The following is a 23,464-nucleotide window of genomic DNA, read 5'->3' as shown; positions in this document are numbered from 1 at the left end:
TCCCAATGTGAAACGCGGTCCCCATGCCCAAAAATCAGGGCGGACGAATTTCATGCCCTGCATGTCTCAGTTAGGATTCTTCAATTTGAATGGTTGAAAAGCATCGCTGTTCCTTGTCCTGCTTGTGTAGAGGGTGCCACACTGGATCAGACACCCAGTCACAGCAAGTTACTGCTCAAAAGCCCACAAATATTTTGTGCTCAGCTGTAACATTCAGCAAACAGCGATTCCTGTTGCTGACCACAAAATCCCGGCCATATCATTTATTCATGAGCTTTTCCATTCCCAAAGCAGTTATCATAAACAGGTTTGATTAAAAGTACATTGCTTTGAAATGTTTTGTTGTGGCCCTATTAGAATCGGAGTGCCCTCTACAGTTAGATATGTAGACTTTCCTGCAATGAGGACTGACTGGGGAACAAAAATGCTGAGCTTTGAATTACTTCACAAGGCACAAGTCGCATTGCCGGCTTGCTACCGCAGGTGATAACACTGTGTCAAGGCAACTGATTCTCCAACTTATAAAAGGGTCCCCCCATTCTCCCTTTGCTCTATTGTAGTCTTGGCAGATACCAGCACAACACAGGGAAGATGAGTCTGCTCGTGTCTGCTCTGATCCTGGCTGTGGCCTTTGTGGTCTTCTCGTTGACAGGACATATCCAGAGAAAGTTGAAAGGAGGCAAATTTCCGAAAAGCTTGCCATCGTTCCCATTGATCGGAAGCCTGCTGAGCCTACGGAGTGACCTCCCTCCTCACCTGCTCTTCCAGAAACTCCAGAAAACCTACGGGGATCTCTTTTCCCTAATGATGGGTTCGCACTATGTAGTGGTGATCAATAGCCATCAATATGCCAAGGAAGTCCTGTTAAAAAAGGGAAAAATCTTTGCTGGCAGACCTAATATGGTAAGACTTCATTGAACGATGAAAAGAATATTTTTACAATTGTTCATTGTTCAGCTAACAAACTATACAATAATCATTTTTCCCCCAAGTTTACGGTCTCACAAATGATATCTGCTCATGCGGAATCTATATTCGTTTTAATTGCATGTATATCATGTTTTTCATGTACTTTATTTAGAGTTTAAATAGTTTGCTTAAAGTGAGAGTCGTGTTCTGTTCAGTTGTTCGGCAATCAAATCGATTTGCTTGTTGTTGAGTTTCTGAATTTCGAGAAAAATAAGAAACTTGGGAGATTTAAGGTGATTGTAGATTTGTGTCCCTCGTTTTATTCTCTTGAATTAACAGCAAGGGATTTTGTGGTGATTTTATTACTGCCTCAGTTTGATTCACCAGCTCCAACTCAACCCTTCAATCTGCCCAGGTTCTGCTCTCCGTCCCCTTACAACATGCTTATCCAGTGACTAGTTCACGATTTGCTGTGCCTTCTTGTTTAGTCTGCTCAACCCTGATGAACAGTCCATTCGGCCCAAGTGGTCCATGTTGCCGTTTATGCTCCATATGTGCCTTATTCATCTCATCCTATCCTTTTATTCCTTTCTCTGTCATGTGCTTCTCTAGCTTCCACTTAGATGCATTTACGAACATTGACTCTTCACTTTAGCTATTCAGTAAAAGAAATTTGCTTGAGGGAAACTACTTCTATCACTGAACCAACATATGTATTATTGTAAGTCCAGTGTTGGTTGCCCACAGTGCGCTAATGACATTCCATAGAACCACAAAGAAATTATAGCACAAAAACATGCCATTCAACTTTGGTGATCTGTGCTCTATACAAACGTCCTCCCACCTTACTTCATCTCATCCCATTGGCATATAACTCACTGACAGATTGTTGAGTTTTCGTCTTGCTGCTCCTGACATTTTCCCACATTGGTCATATCTGGGCTATTAGGAAAAAAAAGCTTGGAAAATTAAAAGACTGAATGGTCCTGTGCGGCTTTTTGCACATCTGCCATCAATGGCTAGGAAAGGCTGAGATTTGGAGCAAGTCTGTATCGGGGTGGGGTATTAACAATGAGGAATTAAGTCATGCATGGAACAGTTACAACTCCTATCTAATAAACTGCAAACCATCATGGGCTAATTTTAGAAATGCGGCCTTGCCACAAACTTCAAACAATTCATTCTCTACATTCTGCTTCCTCTCTATGTCGAAATCAAGATTCATCTCCTTCTCCAACTCAGTGTCAAACTCCTGATCTTAGATACAATTACATCGAAGGTAGAACACAGAAGTAGGTTATTCCACCCAATGGGGCCATGTCAGTGTTTATACTCCACATGAGCCTCCTCCCAGCCCTCTTCATCTACAACTATTAACACATCCTTTTATTCCTTTCTCCCTCGTGTTTATCGAGATTCTTCTTAAATGCAGCTATGCTATTCGCTTCAACTACTGCTCATGGTAGTGAGTTCCACATTCTCACCACTCTCTGCGTAAAGAGGTTTCTCCTGAATTCCCTGCTGGATTTATTAGTGACTATCTTATATTTATGGCCTCTAGTTTTGAAGTTCTTTGACCTTCCTTTACTCGCAATGCTTTTGAAATCTGATCTTTGTGTCACATAAGCATTTCTTCTTGACCCAGTCTTATCTCCCTTCACCCTTGACAATTGACACAATTGGCTACTTTTACAACTTTCTTTCCATTCCTGCTGATATTCGGTCATGCCATAAATAAAGCAATTACATTTTCATTAATTCAGCAACTCGAACCCTGTTTCCAGACTCAACTTTGACTCAAATAGTGCAAAAGGATCGGTGCAACACATTCAAAAAGTTTTAAATGCTACTTTAGGGCCGCTCTATCTTTACTGCATCCTAAAACAGGTTTGTCATGACCAACCTTCAGTGGGATGTTAGTACAAAAATGGATTTCCATTTATAATAGCATTTTTCATGATCTCAGGATGTCCCAACGTGCCTTAAAACCAATTAAGTATTTTTTTTAAAAGGTTGTAGCCATTTTAATGTAGGAAACCTGGCAGCCAATTGGTGCACAGCAAGATCCCACAAACAGCAATTAAATAATGACCAGATTTTTTTTTTACTGACAGATGTCCTTCACACAATCTTTATCACTCCTTTTGATCACTAATATAGTATCATCAATGACTTCCTAAGTTCAGCCCATTTTGAGTGAGACAGGCATTGCATTGCAAATGTAAATATATTCCCAGTTTTACCTGTCAATTGTCTCCAAAGCTGCAACATATCAGAGATAACATCGGCACGTTTGTCTCCTCATGTGTTGGGTCAGGATTTGTCTTTCTGCCAACATGCTGGAATCTCAAAGAAAAAAAATCACTCTGAGCCTTCATTCTACTGTCAGCTGTCATTAAGTGAGATTTCAATCCCATCAGCCAAACTCCTGAAGGAGACACAATCTCCTCCGAATCACATTGATCACCAATTGGCTTCTCTATTGAAAAGCAGACATCAAAGAACACTAGGCTCGCCATGTTTGCGTAAGAGATTTAATTAGGAGTCTATTTTATTGCATAAAGCTTCACTTAAGAACGGCAAATATTCAGAAATAAAAGCGGTACCATTTTCATGAAAAGCAGAGGGTTAGTGCCTTGCCCTTTCACCTCTTGTCCCTGGAATTATATCCAACCCAGATTTATGAAATTATATTTTCCTCTGTGTCACCTGAAGTCAATTCTCTAGCTGTCTCCAATAAAATCTGGGTGTTTCTCTTGATTACATTTTAGGAGATCAGAGAATTTTAATGCAAAATTTCACCTTCGAGTATGAGCGAGTAGTTCTAGGGGCCATACACTGGGAGAGGACACTAGAGTTACACAGAACTTATGGCACAGAAACAGGCCATTCGGCCCAACTGGTTTATTCTAGTGTTTATGCTCCACATGAGCCTTGTTCCACTCTACTTCAGTGAACCTAAGAGGTTAAAGTCCTCAGCCTTCTCCTTTCTAGAGAAGAGTCCCAGCTTATTCAGTGATAACCTCTTAGTAAATCATTTTTACACCTTCTTTTCTGTGTGAGTGCAAGCCAGCCTATCCCTTTGACAGTCAGCAAGTTGGAGGTACACCCATAAATATTTAGAAGATCTGAGAAGTGAGATGCATATTTTGTACTGAATGGTTGGTGCATGCACAGTCCAGCCTTCCACTTGCAGTTGTTGGGGCTCCCTTTGGGTCTTCTTTACCTTGACACTGTTCCTTAGTCCAGAGAACCTTCTCATTTGTTGAATGACCAGAAGAGACATCTCCTGCCATGCTCGCTGTACATTAGCTATATTTGGAGGATTGGCCCTCGCGCCCAAAAATTAATGAGTAGAAAATTAGGCAGCTTCTGTGAAAGGCCGCCTGGTTTTCCTCATTGTACTGTGCCAAGGTGATAGCATATGCAGTATTGGAGCAACAAGGAAATTCTATCCTTTTGATCAAGATTTTAACTCATCTCAAAACGCACCCACTAGCACACTGTTAAAATCAAGCTCAATTTGCAATAATGTAGCACAGGCTCCCCTAGTGGCCTAGGAGGTAATGGCACCATCTGGTGGAGCAGCAATAACAACTTGTATGTATGCTACTCTTCATATACACAAGTGCTTTATGAGGGGTGGGGGTTGTGAGGTGCGTGAGCATTTGAAAAATTGATCTTCAGGTTGAAGAAGGCATGAATAACGGTATCAGCAGTAGCGAGACTGAAGCGGGAGGCATAAGTGATCAATTTTCTTTTTATTCATTCGTGGGATGTGGATGTCTCTGGCAAAGCCATCATTTATTGCCCATCCCTAATTGCCCTTGAGAAGGTGGTGGTGAGTTGCCTTCCTGAACCGCTGCACTCCATGTGGTGTAGGGTACACCCACAGTGCTGTTAGGAAGGGAGTTCCAAGATTTTGACCCAGTGGCAATGAAGGAACGGCAATTTGGTTCCAAGTCAAGATGATATGTGACTTGGAGGGGAATTTGGAAGTGGTGTTCTCATGCATCTGCTGCTCTTGCCCTGAGTGTAGGTGATGATAATCTTGGTGATGGAATAGCTGTGGAGCTTAAACCTCAGCTCAGGGTCAAACAGAGCACTGAAGATACCCAACACTGGTCCAGCCTGAGCAAGCAGCCAGAACAGTTGATATAGTTTGAGGCAGAGACTCATTGGGTTGAGTCTCACAAGTGCCTAAGAACTAAACCCAATCTAACCCAAACAACTCAACCCAACCCAACCCAATCCAACCAACCCAACATTCACAGAATTAGTGGCATTACATATCCACAAAAATGTGTACCTATGAATGTGCCTTTGGGTTAATGGTCCCATTGTCAGTAATATAAATGTACGGAGCCAGTCCCTGTATTAACAACATTACAGAGGCCAGTAGTACCTGCAAACAATCAACTCCTTAAAACAAGTACAACATGGAGGGGAGAGGAGCTTGCTATGCTGAAATGCTAACGCACAGCACCAGCTAATAGGATCTTCTAGACACAACTGTGGCATTATTATATATAGACCAAACTGCACATAAACAGGATCCAGGGTTCGGTCAGCAACATAATACATAACCTTTCCCTCTTCCCATCTTTCTTATGGACCCAGTATCCCCCCTTCCCTTCCTCATGGATAACAAACTATATGTTTTACTTCCGACAGCCCAGCACCAACCCCACCTCCCCCACGGTCATTGTAACCCATGTTTACATGTCAAAGCAAAAGCATCTATAATGTGTTCTCTCTGTTCAGGTGACTACAGACTTGCTCTCCAGAGGTGGGAAAGATATTGCCTTTGGAAACTACAGCCCTGGCTGGAAATTTCACAGGAAGCTTGTTCATTTGGCTCTGTTTGGTGATGGGTCAGCAGCTCTCGAGAAAATGGGTGAGTATATTTAATAGTCCTGCACTGACAATTAGTTATGGCTCCTCTGATGGTGCAATGTGCTTATCAGTGAGTGGCTAAGCTGCGCCCACAAGTCAGGTCTCGGGTTCAATCCTTACTTTTGCCTGAGGTAACTGATCTCAGCTGGGGTGGCTCGAGGGATGCTACACTTCTCTGAATTAGAGAGGAGAAAATTAGGTAGGGTTCCTGCTCCTGTATGTTATCCACAGCTGGAACTGAGTGTTGGTGTTGCATATCCTACTATTTCTTTAATGTATAGGTTCATGCATAATATTGGCCACTGATTAGAAGTATCAGAGAATAAACAACATCAGTACGACATACCCTATGAACAATCAATGCCTTCAGGAGTTTGGAAGGAAAATTTATTATTTAGAACAGTTCAATTTATAGTCGCAGGTAGTATGAAATTAGTTTCATGAAAACTTTCATTTATGAAGTGTAGAGAAAGATCCCAAAGGCACTGAGATGTAGCCAGAAATAAAGGAAAAGCGAGCTAAGATGATGATAATCCGGATTTTGCTGTTGACAGTGAAGGAATGGCACTCATTGTTCACTTCTGTCAACTGCCCACAAAGATTTTACTAGCTTTAGAGGGAACTTCCAGTCATCAAGTGTCTGAGTGTGGCACCCTCTAGAATGGATCTATGCAGTCTGTGGACAGAGCAAGAAACAGCGAAGCTCTTCAACCAATCAGACTGAAGAATCCTCACTGAGCCACACAGAATCCAAACCAGGAAGTATTAAGCAGGAAATATAAATTAGATTTAAATCATGTAGAGAAAGCAAAATAAAGATTGGGAAATACAGTGGGAAATATAGATGTGATTACGGGAGAGAAATAAAAGAGACAAACAGAAAGAGTAAAGAAAAAATAATTTTTATTTTTTAAAATCTACAACATTAATTTTCTTTGGAAGGAATGAGACTCTGCATTTGTAAAATTAATTTTTCAGGGCTAGAGATATTGTTCAGCAGTAATTTTCATTTATTACATAGTTACAAACTCACTTACTCCTGAATGCCCCAGCCCAAACTTTAGCAGCCATTTTTAGCATGGAATTAATGGACAACTATCTCAACATCATGACATTACAGTGATTTCACTACTGAATCTATTGGCAAGGACTGCAACAAGGCACCTTGTGAAGGAGCAGGGTCTCTCTGACAGTAACGTCTGGATTTCCACATTAAACAATGCATCTGCAAATGCCAGACGTTGCTGTCAGATTTACCCTGTAATATTATAGTAAAATCCAGGCCATTAGCTTAGCATCCAAAAAGCTTGGTAGGGAAGTAGACTTTAAGGAAGGTTATAAAGACTGAGAGGAAGGTGGAGGTTGGCGGAGAATTAGGAAGGGAATTCCAGTGTGTGGGGCTAGGCAGCTGAAGGCATAGCTGCCAGTGGTGGGGTAAAGGAGGGGGATGCACAAATGATCAGGGTCAGAGAAACAGGCGACAATCTGAAGGAAAAAAATATGCAGGGCTAAGGGGAAAGGGTGAGGGAGTGGGACTACCTAAATTGCTCTTACATAGAACCAGCATGGGCTAGAAGGGCCTAATGGCCTCATTCTGTGCTGCAATCTTTCCATAATTCTAGGAGAGTTTGGACATGTTATAGGGCTGGAGGAGGTTACAAAGAAAGGGAAGGTGAGGCCATAAAGAGCTCTAAACTCACTACCTCTGGGTTGCTGGTCCAGTGCCACAGCTATCATGCTTCCTTATGGGTGAAGATAAAATGGCTGTGAGGGTGGGTTTGGGTAGCATCTCATTTTTGCCCTGCTTCCCCTGGAGTGGGCTACAGTTCCACAAATTCTGGTTGTCTTACAGAACCTCACCCAACTTCCCATTCTTCTGTATCTGCATAGTATCCAGTCTTAGTAGGTGGGGCGGGGGATGGGGGGAGAGGGGATGAGGGGTGAGTCATCACAACTGAGTCCCAATCTGACCACTACTTGTGGACACACTGTCCAGCAGGGGTTACAGGAAAATTATCAGGGCAAGAAACCCTGGTCCTAATTCATTACCAGTATCAGTCCAGAGCTAACTTCCAGGTTTGAAATCTGTGTGGATCAGCACTTCACTGAGTAAGGAATTTACTCACTGAGCCAGAATAGGTCCTTTTGATCATACCAGCCAAGTTAGGAAGGGCATTTACAATTGTTTTATTGTATTCATCTTTATAGCGATAGTTTTACTTCCTCTCTCGGTTCCCATACCACCACGCACCCCACCCCCAACAAACACCCAAGTGATATATGATTCCTTGGAGGATGAAGGGGAAGGACAACAAATACTTATATAGTGCCTTATTACATTGCTCAGAAATGTCCCAATGTGCTTTACATTTGCTGAATTCCCTTAGTGCAGTGACTTATTATTTAGGCAAATGTAGCAGTCATTGCACACAAAGGAAGCATGATGGCTATGGCACTGGACCAGCAACCCAGAAGTAGTGAGTTTCGAGCTCTTTACGGCCTCAGCCTTCCCTTTCTTTGTAACCTCCTCCAGCCCTATAACCTGTCCTAAACCCTCCTAGAATGATAGAAAGGTTGCAGCACAGAAGGAGGCCATTTGGCCCTTCTATCCCATGCTGGTTCTCTGTGAGAGCAATTTAGCTAGTCCCACTCCCCCACCCTTTCCGCTAAGCCCTGCACATTTTTTCCTTCAGTTACCTGTTCCTCTGCAAGTTGCAATGAAGTGAACAATGATTTAATGTTTTTTGATGGTAGTTAGTTGAGAGTGGAGCATCAGCTCCTTTGACAGTGGAGCACTCCTTCAGTACTGCAGTGGAGGGTGAGCCTGGAATTATGCCCTTAAGTCTGTGTTAAGATCGACCGCTCCAATCAAAGCCCCCAATCAAAATATACGATTCTGATTGTGGTAGGAGAAACGCACTGTTAATTCAATTCCGTCCCTCCACAGATCGTCGAACATATCATTTTAAACTTTCCAAATTAAAGACCCAGCCAAATTGTACCCTCTATTAACCCCCAAATGAGGCTAACCAAACCAGGTGTCAACAAATTAACTGTTTAATTAGAAAAACTAAATTCTTAAACACTATGAAGATATAAACAACATTTAAAATAGAAAAAAAGAGTCCCTGCAAATTTACAGTCCAATGTTGCTTGAAGTCTTCACAGCCGTCTGATGAGGAAAAAAGGTTCTTCAACAGTAGAACAGTCCGTAGTCTAATTCCAGCAGTAAGTGACGCTTTCCTTCTCCAGCGATGGATTTCAACAATTAACAACTTGCAAACACTTTCAATAGAGTCGATCTAACTTTAGAGTTTTTGAGGGATAAAAGATTGCCACAGTCTAACTTCCCTTCCTTCAGTATAAATTATCAGAGATCTCTGTTTTGGCTTGACTTTTTTTAGAATTTTGAGAGATAATAATTAAACAGACTAAATTCTCTTCCTTCAGTTTAAAAGGCTGAGAGCTCTTCTTTCAGGTGCTAACACCAGCTGTGTGTCTGTGTTCTGTTAGAACAGACTGTCTTCAACTAAAAAGCCAGTTCAAAATTGAATTGTAACAAATGTATTGCCTGATGCTCGGTCCAAGTGGCTGTATCCAACGTAACGAGAATGCATCCTTTAAATCGCAGTCTCCGAATGGCTGTATCCAATGGCAACCAAAAATGCACTTTGTCCAACTCCTGAGGCTTGTTGGTTCTTAAAGCACTACTGATCCTTTGCCAGCCTTAAAGGCAAACGGCATTTTCCTCAGAGAAGAAAACTACAGGACCATGACATCTGGGAGTGTGGCTTGAACCCACAAAGGCCAAGCAACCTGATTCCAGGCTGCTGCTACTTTCTCCATCAGCTAAGCATAAAGAAGAGTGATTTAGACTGATTACCCAGTCTATTTTCTGAGGGATTTTCTTTAGCTCTGCATCTCAATTTGCCAAGTAGAGAAGCTACAGTTCTACACGTACATCCTAGTACGTCAATGCTACCTGTGGTGTACTGTTTGTTCATTTATTGTTCATTTGAGACCATTGTACATGCTTGGTGTAGCATGCGCAGTAAAGGCCTGCTTGGATCAGGGGAAAAAAACATGACCCGAACCTGACAGAACCACATCGGACACGAGCCCGATCTGGCCTGAGCCTGACCTGGCCCGAGTCCTTCCATTTTTTCCAGCACCTGACCCAACCTGCGCCCGATCTGGCCTGAGCCTGACCCGACCACCGGAATGTTCACTTTACCGAACTTCCAATTCCGAATCCATTTTTAAATTTTTCAGTTTGTGCAGATAAGCAACAAAAACTGTAATTGGACTTGAAAGGTTGTTTAAAAAGATGAAGATTGGAGCCACGAAGTCAGTGATTGTTTGGTCACAAGTTAAACAGAAACCCATGGAGTTGTGCCCAGACATTTCGTGCCACACTGTACCAGTATCTGTATTGCTTAAAATAAACACAGCAATTGCCTGAAGGCTCAGAAAATATTATACATCATCTAGACCCCTGCTTTACAGGTTGAAAGACTTGCTGCAAGTTTATCCAGTGAGCAGCTGAGATGCAGAGACCAGGAAGGTCCTGAGTGATTATATAAATACTGTATATATTATAATAATTAAAAAATATAAAATGATCACTGTCAGGACTCTCGTCTGCACACATACAGTAATGCCATGTGGCTTTTCCAGAGATTTACAATAGCAGATCAACAATGTGAGATCTTACCCTACCCAAACTTTATATTAAAACAAAAATATTTTTAAAAAGGCTAGAATCACTGAGCAGATCATACAGCATCTTTGGAGAGAGAAAAGGAGTTAATTTTTCAAAACATTAACTCTTGTTTCTCTCTCCACAGACACTGCACAGTGGCGCAGTGGTTAGCACTGCAGCCTCACAGCTCCAGCGACCCAGGTTCAATTCTGGGTACTGCCTGTGTGGAGTTTGCAAGTTCTCCCTGTGTCTGCGTGGGTTTTCTCCGGGTGCTCCGGTTTCCTCCCACAGCCAAAAGACTTGCAGGTTGATAGGTAAATTGGCCATTATAAATTGTCACTAGTATAGGTAGGTGGTAGGGGAATAGAGGGACAGGTGGGGATGTGGTAGGAATATGGGATTAGTGTAGGATTAGTATAAATGGGTGGTTGATGGTCGGCACAGACTCGGTGGGCCGAAGGGCCTATTTCAGTGCTGTATCTCTAAACAAACTAAACACTGCCTGACCTGCTGAGTGTTTCCAGCATTTCCTGTCTTTATCCAAGCATTCTTTTGCCTGTAGAAAGGTTGAGTACACCACATTGACTTTCCTGTCAGCACATACATCATAATCTGGCATTCCTACCTCTAATGATAATTTTCTTCTTTTTGGTATGGATTGGTGACAGTTTGCCAAGGAGTTGCGGAGGCGTGCTGCACATTTGAACACTTTCTTGACTCACCGCTGGACATAATGCCTGAGGTGATACGAGCAGTCACCAATGTAATCTGCTTGCTGTGTTTCAACTCAACATATGACAATGCAGATCCAGAGTTTGAGAAAATGCTTGAGTACAGCCAAGGCATTGTGAACACTGTGGGAAAGGATAGCTTAATAGACATCTTCCCCTGGCTCCAGGTACTTCATTCTGAATCACTGTTTCCATTTGTAATTTGAGATTTTTAGACCCTGATTGAAGTAATCTTGGATTGTAATTCGGCTCGTGGATGGTGGTTCCAAATCCTGTGCACTTCACTCTCTGATTACAGACCCTACAGCAACCCATTATTACAGACCATCTCTCTGTTGCTTTTGTTATAGTTATTTCCAAATGAAGATCTCCAGACTCTGAAAAAATGCATTGCAGTTCGAGACAAACTTCTTCAGAAGAAATTTGAAGAGCACAAGGTACTTTGGTGTGAAATTGCAACACCTGAATTTCATTGGTGTACTGGAAGCAGTTGAATAGATTGGTATTATTGCATTTGGTGTGTGCTATCAGATCAGTCAACAATTGTACACATGGGAATATAGGAACAGGAGGAGGCCATTCAGCCCCTTGAGTCTGATCTGCCATTCAATGACCAAACTCCATATTTCCCCATTTCCCTCAATACACCCGGTTAACAAAAACCTATCAATGTCAGTTTTAAAATTAATAATTGATCTACCATCAACTACCATTTGTGGAAGAGAGTTCCAAACTTCTACCACCCTTTGTGTGTGGAAGTGTTTCTGAACTTCAATCCTGAAAGGAATGGCTCTAATTTTTAGACTATGCTGCCTTGTCTTAAACTCCCCAACCAGCAGAAATAGTTTCTCTCTATCTACCCAATCAGTTCCCCTTAATATTTTGAAAAGTTGATCAAATCACCCTTTAAGTGTTAAGTGTAAAGCAGACTCAACTGCACTTATGAATTCCCATATATAAGTTTTTTTCTTTCCAGTCTCTGGTTCTTTTCCAATAATGTGTAGTAAAGGCTTTGGGACATTTGAATTAAAATCTTTAGCTTCATTGAAGAACAGGAAGTGTAGGTCAATAACTGGCACACTGGGATGAATTTCTATCACTGGGGAAGAAGTCCCACTGCCAGGACCGAAAGCAGGACCCGAGCCAGTGTCAGTGAGCGGTGGGACCCTGGAGTGGCATTTACCAGTGTTGGCCAATTAAGAGGACCACTGGGACTGCCGTCCAATTGAGAGCTGGAAGTTTGGCAGCCTTGGCAGCACCACCATTGAAAGTGGCCACTGCTGAGGCTGCAGGACGAAGGACAGGGTGCCACCGTGCTGAGACGCCCTTGAGGTGAAGGTAAGTTTTTCTCGGCATGGTGCCAATGCCAGGCAGGAAGGCGCCTGCAATCAGGGGCATCTACCCTTCATCGGCAGCACCGTTGCTACAGGGGCAGCTGTTGCTGCCAGGGGCCCCTCCATGGGCCATGGAGCAGCCATAAAGGTGGGTCTACCCCCAGGAACCCGCTGGGAGGCTGCCAGGGTTTATCTGGCGGTGTCCCCACCGGCAGCCTCTGACGCCGGTAAAATGCCGGTAGGGGCAGGAAGTGGCCCTTAATTGTGCACTTAACTGGCCTAATTGGCTGCCTGGCGGGCAGCTACACCGGTGAGGTGCCTGCTACTGGTAATATGCCACATTGGTGGGAAATGTCAGGCTCCTCATCAACGCCTTCTGCCATCATTTTAGCAGCCCTCCCACCTCCCAGAGCTGGTAAAATCCAGCCCCATGCTTCCCAATCGCACACTGAACATTCCCCACTGAGTTAAACACTCTTGCAAATCAAGGTATTTTAATGAGGGCAACTGATTCAAGAAGGCTTTGCCTTCATCACAGGTGGAACACTTTGTTGGCTAATTTAACCACGGAACTCACTTTATACTTACTCCAATTTACTTGCTAATGTTAGTCAATGGGGTAGTTTGTGTCCCCTACTTGCCATTATTCCACAATGTGCAGATCATATCATGAGAAATGCCTCCTAGATAATGCGCCGGGCAGTATCACACCAGCAGTTCACTTACCAATTGGGTATATCCCAGTCACTAGACCCTCTGAACTTCACAAAGCCATTGGGCTTCCACCACAAGGTACATCTAGTTTATCCTTCCAATAGAAATGTTGGATCCCCAAACACAGCAACAAATTGCCTCTTGAATGACTGTGGAGTGTTTTCCTCTGCTTCCCTCCCAGGAGGACAATTCCAGATATTAATCCAGGTGTACAGAAGTTCTCCCTGACACCAGTTCTAAAGTTTCCTTTTACTAGATTGTACCTTTTCATTCTTGCCCTGCAGTCTTTGTTTAACTTGAAACAGTCCTCAGGGCTATATGTATTTATTCTACTTACTATAGTGTATACCCCAGAAAGTCCTCCTCACTCAATTATTTCCATCTCTTTTTTTGCTGAAGAGTCTGAATTTTTCCTCATTACTCAATCCTCTGATACTAGGGATCCACCTGGAGGCTCTTCTCTGCACAGCTGCTCAGGGCCTTGATATTTCTCTTGTGCCATGGTGACCAGAACTGTATCAAGATACGGCCTGAGCACGATCTGTACGGTTTCGGCAGGTTACTTTTGTGAACAGCCTAATTTATCATTGCAGTTATCAATCACTTAATTGATCTCTTGTTCTATTCCCTCCCACATTCCAGGCGAATTACAGCAGTGACTCCATAGATGATTTGCTTGACACTTTGCTAAAAGCCAAGTTGAATGCAGAGAATAACAACAGTTCAGTACATGAGGAGAGACTGACGGACGACCACTTGCTTATGACAGTGGCAGACATATTTGGGGCAGGGGTGGAGACCACAAGCGTCACGCTTGCATGGATGATCGTTTATCTGCTTCACCATCCTGAGGTAAAAGAAACATTTAAAGAAAAATATACAACAGGGATTACAGAGCACTGCAAAGCATTTACAGCAGAGAAACAGGCCATTTGGCCCAACTGGTCCTTACTGATTACACTCCACGCGAGTCTCCTCCCACATTGCTTCATCTCACCCTATCAACAGACCCTTCTATTCCCTTTTCCCTCATGTGTTTATCCAGCTTCCCCTTAAATGCATCAATGCTATTCATCCCGATTACTCCCTGTGGTAGTGAGTTCCACATTCTCACCACTCTCTGGGTAAGGAAGTTTCTCCAGAATTCCCTATTGGATTTGTGGGTGCAGGAGCATGAATGCTATTGGCACTAAAATAAACAATAGAGGATTCTGGAAACACGCAGCAAATCAGACAGTATCTGTGCAGAGAGAAGCAGAGTTAACATTTCAGGTCAATGACCTCCCATCAGATAGTAATCTTTGCTGTTTCTTTTCCATGGCACTAATATTCTTGTTTTATTAGCAGGTCTAAAACTACGCACAAAACTCCAACTGATGCCTAATGAACATCTTGTACAGATATTGACATCAATCTAATTTACCTTTTATTAATGGGGATGGCTTTTCTATACATTGACTGTAATTAGCTTTGTTTAGGTTTGACAGACATTTTTACACACTCACATGCACACACACACACACACTCAAATAAACACACACTTACACACACACACCGCACACTCAAATAAACACGCACTGACACACACACACTCATACACGGTTACATATACACACACACTCTCTCTCACAAGTCTCTCATGGTAGTGAGTTGGAGAATATGCTGTTTAACAATAAGAGGTGTTTTTAACAAAAAATATGAGATGTAGAAGTAAACATTATACAAAAAACTTTGATTGTATTATAAGTGATGCATTATACATTACAACAGTGACTACACTTCAAAAGAAGGTCATTGGCTGTAAAGAGCCTTGGGACGTCCTAAGCTCATGAAAGGTGCTATATAAATGCAATTCTTTCTTTCTTTTAGGTAGATAATTCAACTAGTAAGGCAGCTGAATAATTTGAATCTGTTTCCACTGCAGGTGCAGAAAAAAATACAAGAGGAAATTGATAGCAATATTGGATTTAAAAGGACTCCTACAATGAATGATCGAGGCAATTTGCATCTCCTCAGTGCAACTATAAGTGAAATCCTACGGATCCAGCCAGTGTCACCTCTCCTAATTCCACACGTGGCTTTGGCAGACTCCAGGTAAATGCATCTGCAAGTCTTAGATTGTTTTTTGGGAACATAGGAACAGGAGGAGACCATCCAGCCCCTTGAGCCTGTCCCACTATTGAATTAGGTCATGGTTGATCTGTATCTTAAATTTATTTACACACCTTGGTCCAGATCATTTAATGCCCTAGTCTAAGAAAAATCGATAATTTCAGTTTTAAAATTTCCAATAGACTCCCCAGCCTCTACAGCCTTTGTGGGGAAGAGAGTCCCAGATTTCTGTTACGCTTTCTGTGAATTGCTTCCTGACATCACCCCTGAATGGTCTAGCTCTCATTTTAAGGTTATGCCCCCTTGTTCTGGACTCTCAATCAGCAACATTCCCTCTAATTTGTTTTTGTTCTGCACAGCCTATACATTTAGTGTGTGGCCATGCACACACAGTAACTAAAAGGGGCCAAATTGTGATTGGCATGCTTGAGTTGCTGTGCGCTTGTGCAACTTAGAGGGAGCCATTGGTCATCAGGGGAAATAGGTTAGTTAGAGAGAAACTATCAAATCCTTTAATTATCTTAAACATCTCAATTAGATTACCCCTTAACCTTCTATACTCCAAGTCATCCAAGCCTCGTCTGTGCAACCCATCTACATAATGTAACCCTTTACCCCCCAGTATCATCCTGGTGAATCTGTGCTGAATCCCCTCCAAAGTCAATATGTCCTTCCTGAGGTGTGTTTCTAGAACTGAAATAGCACTCCACATACGGTCTAACCAGAGCTTTATACGACCGTAGCATAACGTATACCACTTTGTATTTCAGCCCCTTGAGATAAAGGCTGTCATACCATTAGCCTTTTTAATTATTGTTTGACCTGTCCACTAAATTTTAGTGATTTCTGTACTTGGTCCCCCAAGTCTCTCTGCTCCTCCTCAGTTCCCAGTTTCTCACCATTTAGAAAATACTTTGATTGATCTTTTTAAGGTCCAAGTGGACGACCTCATACCTTCCCAATTGGAACTCCATCTGCTACAGTTTTCCCCATTCACCTAATCTATCAATGATCCTTTGCATCCTTTCTGCTCCCATCTACACTATTTAGTGTGTTACCTAACTCAGCACCATCACCAAACCTGGCTATATGGCTGTCTATTCCTTCATAATTGATAAATACAGCGAAACGCTGAGGCCCCAGCACAGATCCCTGGGGTCACCACGAGACACATCCTGCCAATTAGAATCCTAGAATGATTACAGCGCAGAAGGAGGCCATTCAGCCTGTCATGTCTGTGCCAGCTCTCTGCAAGAGCAACTCAGCTAGTCCCACTCCCCCACCTTTTCTCTATAGCCCTGCAACTTTTTTCTATTCAGATAGTTCCTTTTTGAAAGCCACGATTAAATCTGCCTCCACCACACTCTAAGGCAGTGCATTCCAGATCCTAACTACTTGCTGTGTTTTTCCTCACGTCCCCCCTAATTCTTTTGCCAACCACCTTAAATCAGTGTCCCCTAGTTCTTGACCCTTCTGCCAAAGGGAACAGTTTCTTCCTATCTACTCTGTGCAGACCTCTCATGATTTTGAACACCTCTATCAAATCTCCTCTCAGCCTTCTCTTCTCTAAGGAGAACAGCCCTAGCTTCACCAATCTATCCACCTAACTGAAGTCGGATTGGAGAAAATATCCATTATCCCTACTGCGTGTCTCCTAACTCCGAACCAATTCCCTACCCAGTGTCAATTGATCTTGATAACCCTGACACAACAGGCACATTTAAATCCTTCAGTAACTGTAACTTCCGAAATTGGTTTTGTGAAACTACATACCTGGACAATCTAATCTCCAAGTATCAATAATTCTCATGTCTAATGCCTTGTTTGATAGCCAAAAAATAAGGGTGTGCATTTTACAAGATTAGTATAATTCAAGGCCCAAAGTAGGAAGAGAGAGAAACAGTGTATGTCATGCACAAAGACGGGTTATTTTGGGCAGATAGATGATGTTTGCAACTCGTACTTCAACAGGGATCGGACCAACCACAATGCCATCACGGGGCTCTTGGACTTTACCACCCAGGTTTTAAGGAAAAAAATCTGCAAGCTGAAGTGGATTGGACAATACCACAGACCAATAGGATCTGTGACGAGCCGTCAGCTCAGTTGCGATCACTAAATACTAACGTACAAAAGTCGTGGGTAGGAAAAGACCAGCTGCTCCATCAAGCCTGCCCAACACTCATGATGACTGGATCAATGTGACTAGACACTTCCTCCCCCCACCCACTTCCCCTAAACCAATCCCTGCAGCTTCCCAGCAGGAGGCAAAAATCCAGAATGAAACCCAGGGCCAATAAGGGAAAAATGAACTTTGGAAAATTTCTCTCAACCCCCTCAGGTGATTGAAACCAGTCTAGGGGATTACATGGACCAAGCATTATCTATAAAGACACTTACCCTCGACATGATGCCATTTCTGCCACAGACAATAACTGGTGCAGCTCCCTTCTGAAGACATGCAGAGAGTCACACCAACTAGCAATGTATTCCAGAGGCTCACCACTCACTGGACAAAGAGTTGCCTAACATCTAGTCTATTCCGATTGTTGCACAGTTTAAACCCGTGTCTCCCTGGTCCTTCCCAATCTGTTGGACTGGAATAATCTATCAATAGGCCCCCTTCCAGCCCTTTCATTACTTTATAACTCTCTATCAGGTCTCCTCTCAGTCTACTTAGAGTAAATAGAGCCTATCTGAGTAATTAAGTAAGATCTGAGTCAGAAAGTTGTGAATTCAAATCCCACTCCGAAGACTTGAGCATATAATCCGAGCTGACACTGCTGTGCAGTATTGACGGAGTGCTGCACTGTCAGGAATGCCATTTGTTGGATGAGATGTTAAACTGAGGCCCCGTGGTCCCCTCTCAGGTCGACATAAAAGATCCCATGGCACGATTTGAAGAAGAGCAGTGGAGGTCTCTCCAGTGTTCTGACCAATATTAATCCCTCAACCAGCATCAGTAAAAAGCAGCTTATCTAATGATTTATATTCATAGAATGGTTACAGCACAGAAGGAGGCCATTTGGCCCGTCATGTCTGTGCCGACTCTCTGCAAGAGCGACTCAGCTAGTCCCACTCCTCTGCCTCCTCTTGTAGCCTTGCACATCCTTTCTCTTCAGATAATTATCCAATTCCCTTTTGAAAGCTACGACTAAATTTGCCTCCACCACACTCTGATTGCTGTTTGTGGGATCTTGCTGTACGCAGGTTGGCTGCCGCGTTTCCTACATTACCGCAGCAGCTACACTTCAAAAGTACTTAATTGGCTGTAAAACGTTTTGGAATGTCCTGACGTTGTGAAAGGCACTATGTATCTGTGCGGTTTCCTTTTTTTTTTCTTTCTAGGGGGCTTTGTTTCTTTTTTAAATAATTCACATAATCTGAGATGCAGTTTTAACACTGATTCCAATTTATTGTTTTATAGCATTGGTGAGTACACAATCCCCAAAGAAACCCGTGTAATCATCAACCTCTGGGCGATTCATCATGATGAAAAGGAATGGAAGGATCCAGATGTCTTTGATCCAAGTAAGAGCTGCACTTTATACTAGTCCAGACTCAACATCAAATTCAATACTTCCAGATCACAACCACTGCTGATATCTTTTCAAACAGCAGGTGCTGGTGAGCATTCTGCTGTTGCCATTTACACCTCCTCTCGACCCTTCTATTTCTTTACTTGTCCCATTGCCACCTCCTTGTGCCTTGCACCATCATCCCTTTCGTCACTTAATCTCTCCTGTCTTCCATCCTATCACAGACCTTTCCTATTTTTCTTTCTTCACTTCCACCCTTTCCCTGCCTCTGTACTTGCTTAGAACCTGTTACATCTTTTAACGTTTTTTTGGTTCTGACAAAAGGTCACTGACCTGAAACGTTAACTCTGCTTCTGTCCCCACAGATGCTGCCAGACCTGCTGAGCATTTCCAGCATTTTCTGTTTATATTTCAGATTTCCAGCATCCGCAGTATTTTTCCTTTTGTAGGAACTGCTCCTTACTCGGAGAAAATAAATCCAGACCTTTAACAAATTAAGAAGTGAGGTGTCAAGTTCCTCCAATCCCACCTTCAGTTCAAAGCTGCATAGAACAGGTCATCTATATATATATATATATATATATATATATAAAAACCTTTTGTTCTCGATTCCAGGCCGGTTCTTGGATGAGGATGGTAAACACATCTACACACCTTCAGCTAGTTTCCTGCCTTTTGGGGCTGGTGTCAGAGCTTGCCTCGGAGAGGTCCTGGCAAAGATGGAACTCTTCCTCTTCACATCGTGGTTTCTTCAGCGCTTTAGTGCTGAGGTTCCTCCAGGTCATCCCCTGCCTGACTTGAGAGGAAGATTTGGGATTGTACTGCAACCAGCGAAGTTCAAAGTACAGCTCAAACTCAGGAAAGCGTGGGAAAATCGCAAGAAATCTGATTAAAGGCAAGATTATGATTTCAACTAAGAAGCAGTCTTCATAAAGCTGTTCACCGCAATGGAAGCAATTGTAGGCCTGCTGGGCCCCAGATCTGCTCAACATAATCATTTACGCATTGCTTGGCTTTTTGTGTTTAAAGTGTGTTCATTACTGATGTAATTTTTGTGTATAAAGCTGCTGGAAAACAAGAACACTAATTTCAAGCATATGTTCAGAGAAATGCATTTGGGCTGGGCCACACAGGACAGTTTAATGTTAGTGGGGTCTACAAGAAAGTTTAATTCCAGGTATAAGCAGGAGGGTCCTTGAAAATGACACAACATTTTAGGTCAAATGCAAAGAAGTTTTCAGGGATAATTTTAGGAACGCTCTATTTTTCCCCAAAAAACATACCATACCTTGGAATAGTATCAACTACTGCACTATTGTGGCATTAATTTGCATTTCCTATCCCAGGAATGCAAAGGCCTGTCTGAGTTTCTTTGCCCAATTCATGTCAGTTTCATGAAGAGGGTGGGGGGCTCCATATCCCCAGTATAGATTCAAGTTGCTCAAACACAGTTTATGCAGATCCCCTTACGTCTGACAGATACTGCAGACGTACATTCCATCAAACTGGGATGGACTCAAAACTCAGATCTCAGACGTGAAAGTCAGTGTGCTCAGAACACCACCACCTAGTCCCCAAAACACTTTTTGATGTGAACAGTGGCTGCCGTTGGTTTGGCCGAGGGAACTATCCCTAATCACTGAGCCCTATAGTGTGAGGGAGCTGAATTATCAGTTACAGATACTGTTCACTCAGGATGCTTCCATGCTTTATTCCCAATCATTCAGTTCTTTGATGGTGGTAGTGTCCTCCAAGGCAATGTTTTGAATAAACTACCTTTACAGAAGGTCTGAGTAGTGAAACTCCCCCTCATTAAAGATTTGGGTTGGAGACTCCCTCTACAAGGGTCAGTTGGTGAGAGTCACCATTTTTTTTTAAACGTCCTGGACAAGACACCCACTTCACTACAGGCACCAAATGTAGTTTCAAAGGGCCTTTATTGTCCTGGAAAAATACCAGCATGCATTTCATCAGACTGACATTTGTGGTGATGCATTTGCTAGTTCATCAATGTAATCAGGTCAATGCTGATTTCTGCTGAGAAAGGTTTTTGTGTTAGATTGTACTGCTGCTGCGAATATTACATCCAAAGCAGCACGGCCATTCTCGTGTCTGACAGAGCAACTCTAAAGCTTAGGGTCGAGAGGAACTTTTCTCTTTGCTGGTCCCTGATGAGCCTTCCAACACCTCCACCTAAAAACTTTATTCAAATTAAATTACCTGTCAGATAGCAGAAAAATATTTATTTTTTTAGTCTGCATTATACAAGGGCTAGAATACAATTCCCTTGATGTTAATGACATTTAATAGATGCAGGTTATTATAAGTACTGCAATATTTTATCCAATTTATTTACTTTTGAGACCATATTAACATAGACACTGCTTTTGCTGTTCATGATGACATGCTTTTCTTTTTTTCTCTGAAACAAACTTTCCAGATTGGTCACTGGAATTTTTAGTGAAAGCATGAAGCCCCATATATATATATGTATTCTTTTCTTTTGGGCCTCCTTATCTCGAGAGACAATGGATACGCGCCTGGAGGTGGTCAGTGGTTTGTGAAGCAGCGCCTGGAGTGGCTATAAAGGCCAATTCTGGAGTGACAGGCTCTTCCACAGGTGCTGCAGAGAAATTTGTTTGTTGGGGCTGTTGCACAGTTGGCTCTCCCCTTGCGCCTCTGTCTTTTTTCCTGCCAACTACTAAGTCTCTTCGACTCGCCACAATTTAGCCCTGTCTTTATGGCTGCCCGCCAGCTCTGGCGAATGCTGGCAACTGACTCCCACGACTTGTGATCAATGCCACACGATTTCATGTCGCGTTTGCAGACGTCTTTATAACGGAGACATGGACGGCCGGTGGGTCTGATACCAGTGGCGAGCTCGCTGTACAATGTGTCTTTGGGGATCCTGCCATCTTCCATGCGGCTCACATGGCCAAGCCATCTCAAGCGCCGCTGACTCAGTAGTGTGTATAAGCTGGGGATGTTGGCCGCTTCAAGGACTTCTGTGTTGGAGATATAGTCCTGCCACCTGATGCCAAGTATTCTCCGAAGGCAGCGAAGATGGAATGAATTGAGACGTCGCTCTTGGCTGGCATACGTTGTCCAGGCCTCGCTGCCGTAGAGCAAGGTACTGAGGACACAGGCCTGATACACTCGGACTTTTGTGTTCCGTGTCAGTGCGACATTTTCCCACACTATATATGTATATAATATATATATATCCCCCAGTTATTCAAATATAACTCTTTTGTTTTGCATCAATTATTAGGTGTTTATTAAAGGCACTGCCTCCTCTTGTTCACGCCTCATCAATGCTGTTGTTCCCTCTAGACTTGACTGTTCCAATGCACTCCTGGCCAGCCTCTCACATTCTATCCTTCATAAATTTTTTTATGACGATCTGGAACGCACTTCTTTAAAGGGAGGTGGAAGCAGATTCAATAGTAACTTTCAAAAGGGGATTGGGTAACTACTTGAAGAGGAAAAACATTGCAGGTTTATGTGGGAAGTACAGGAAAGTAGGACTAATTGGATCATTCTTTCAATGAGCTGACACAGGCACAATAATCTGAATGGCCTCTTTCTGTGCTGTATGAAATATTGGTTATCACCACTAGATGGCAGTAAGGTAACAAGAAAAAAACTGCCGCCAACAAAACATTTATAAATAGAGGTATCGAGTACAAAAGCAGGGAAGTTGTGCTGAACCTGTATAAAGCTCCGGGTTAGGCCCCAACTGGAGTATTGCATCCAGTTCTGGTCACCACATTTCAGGAAGGATGAGGGAGCAGGGAAGATTTACCAGAATGGTTCCCGGGATGGAGAATTTTAGTTACAAGGTTAGGTTGTTCTCCTTAAGAGCATAGGAGATTGAGGGGAGATTTAATAGAAAAGTACAAGATTAAAACAGGCTTAGATAAGTTAGACAAGGAAAAAACTATTCCCATTAACTAATGGTACAAGGACTAGAGGATACAGACTGAAAGTTTTGGGAAAAAGATGTGGGGGGAAAATGTAGGATTTTTTTTACGCAGTGAGTGACAATGACCTGGAACTCGCTGACCAAAAGGATGGTGGAAGAGGAGACAATCTGACTTCAAAAGGAAGTTGGATGGCTACCTGCAAGAAACAAACTTGCAGGGCTACAGAGATGGAGCCAGGGACTGGGGCTGACTGCATAGCCCCATGGAGAGCCAGCATTGACTTCATTTTCTTTTTATTCGTTCATGGGATGTGGGCATCGCTGGCCAGGCCAGCATTTATTGCCCATCCCTAATTGCCCTTGAGAAGGTGGTGGTGAGCTGCCTTCTTGAACCGCTGCAGTCCATTTGGGGTAGGTACACCCACAGTGTTGTTAGGAAGGGAGTTCCAGGATTTTGACCCAGCGACAGTGAAGGAACAGCGATATAGTTCCAAGTCAGGATGGTGTGTGGCTTGGAGGGGAACTTGCAGGTGGTGGTGTTCCTATGTATGTTCCCAAGCTGCCCTTGTCCTGCTAGCTGGTAGAGGTCGTGGGTTTGGAAG

At 42.9% G+C, this 23,464-nt stretch overlaps 1 protein-coding gene across 1 annotated transcript; it reads left to right on the top strand.

The window, feature by feature from the left end:
* The first annotated feature begins 591 nt into the window (after positions 1-591).
* cyp17a1 (cytochrome P450, family 17, subfamily A, polypeptide 1) lies at positions 592-19,830 on the top strand. The gene is made up of 8 exons (XM_068053388.1): positions 592-903; positions 5,674-5,806; positions 11,176-11,405; positions 11,589-11,675; positions 13,929-14,138; positions 15,211-15,380; positions 18,826-18,929; positions 19,553-19,830. Exons 1-8 carry the CDS (start codon positions 592-594, stop codon positions 19,828-19,830), a joined length of 1,524 nt encoding a protein of 507 aa, XP_067909489.1.
* The last annotated feature ends 3,634 nt before the right edge of the window (positions 19,831-23,464 follow it).

The sequence above is a fragment of the Heterodontus francisci genome, chromosome 20, assembly GCF_036365525.1.
Source record: "Heterodontus francisci isolate sHetFra1 chromosome 20, sHetFra1.hap1, whole genome shotgun sequence".
Classification (NCBI taxonomy): domain Eukaryota; kingdom Metazoa; phylum Chordata; class Chondrichthyes; order Heterodontiformes; family Heterodontidae; genus Heterodontus; species Heterodontus francisci.
Note: the sequence above shows the minus strand (reverse complement) of the source record. Positions and strands in the feature narration are given on the sequence as shown.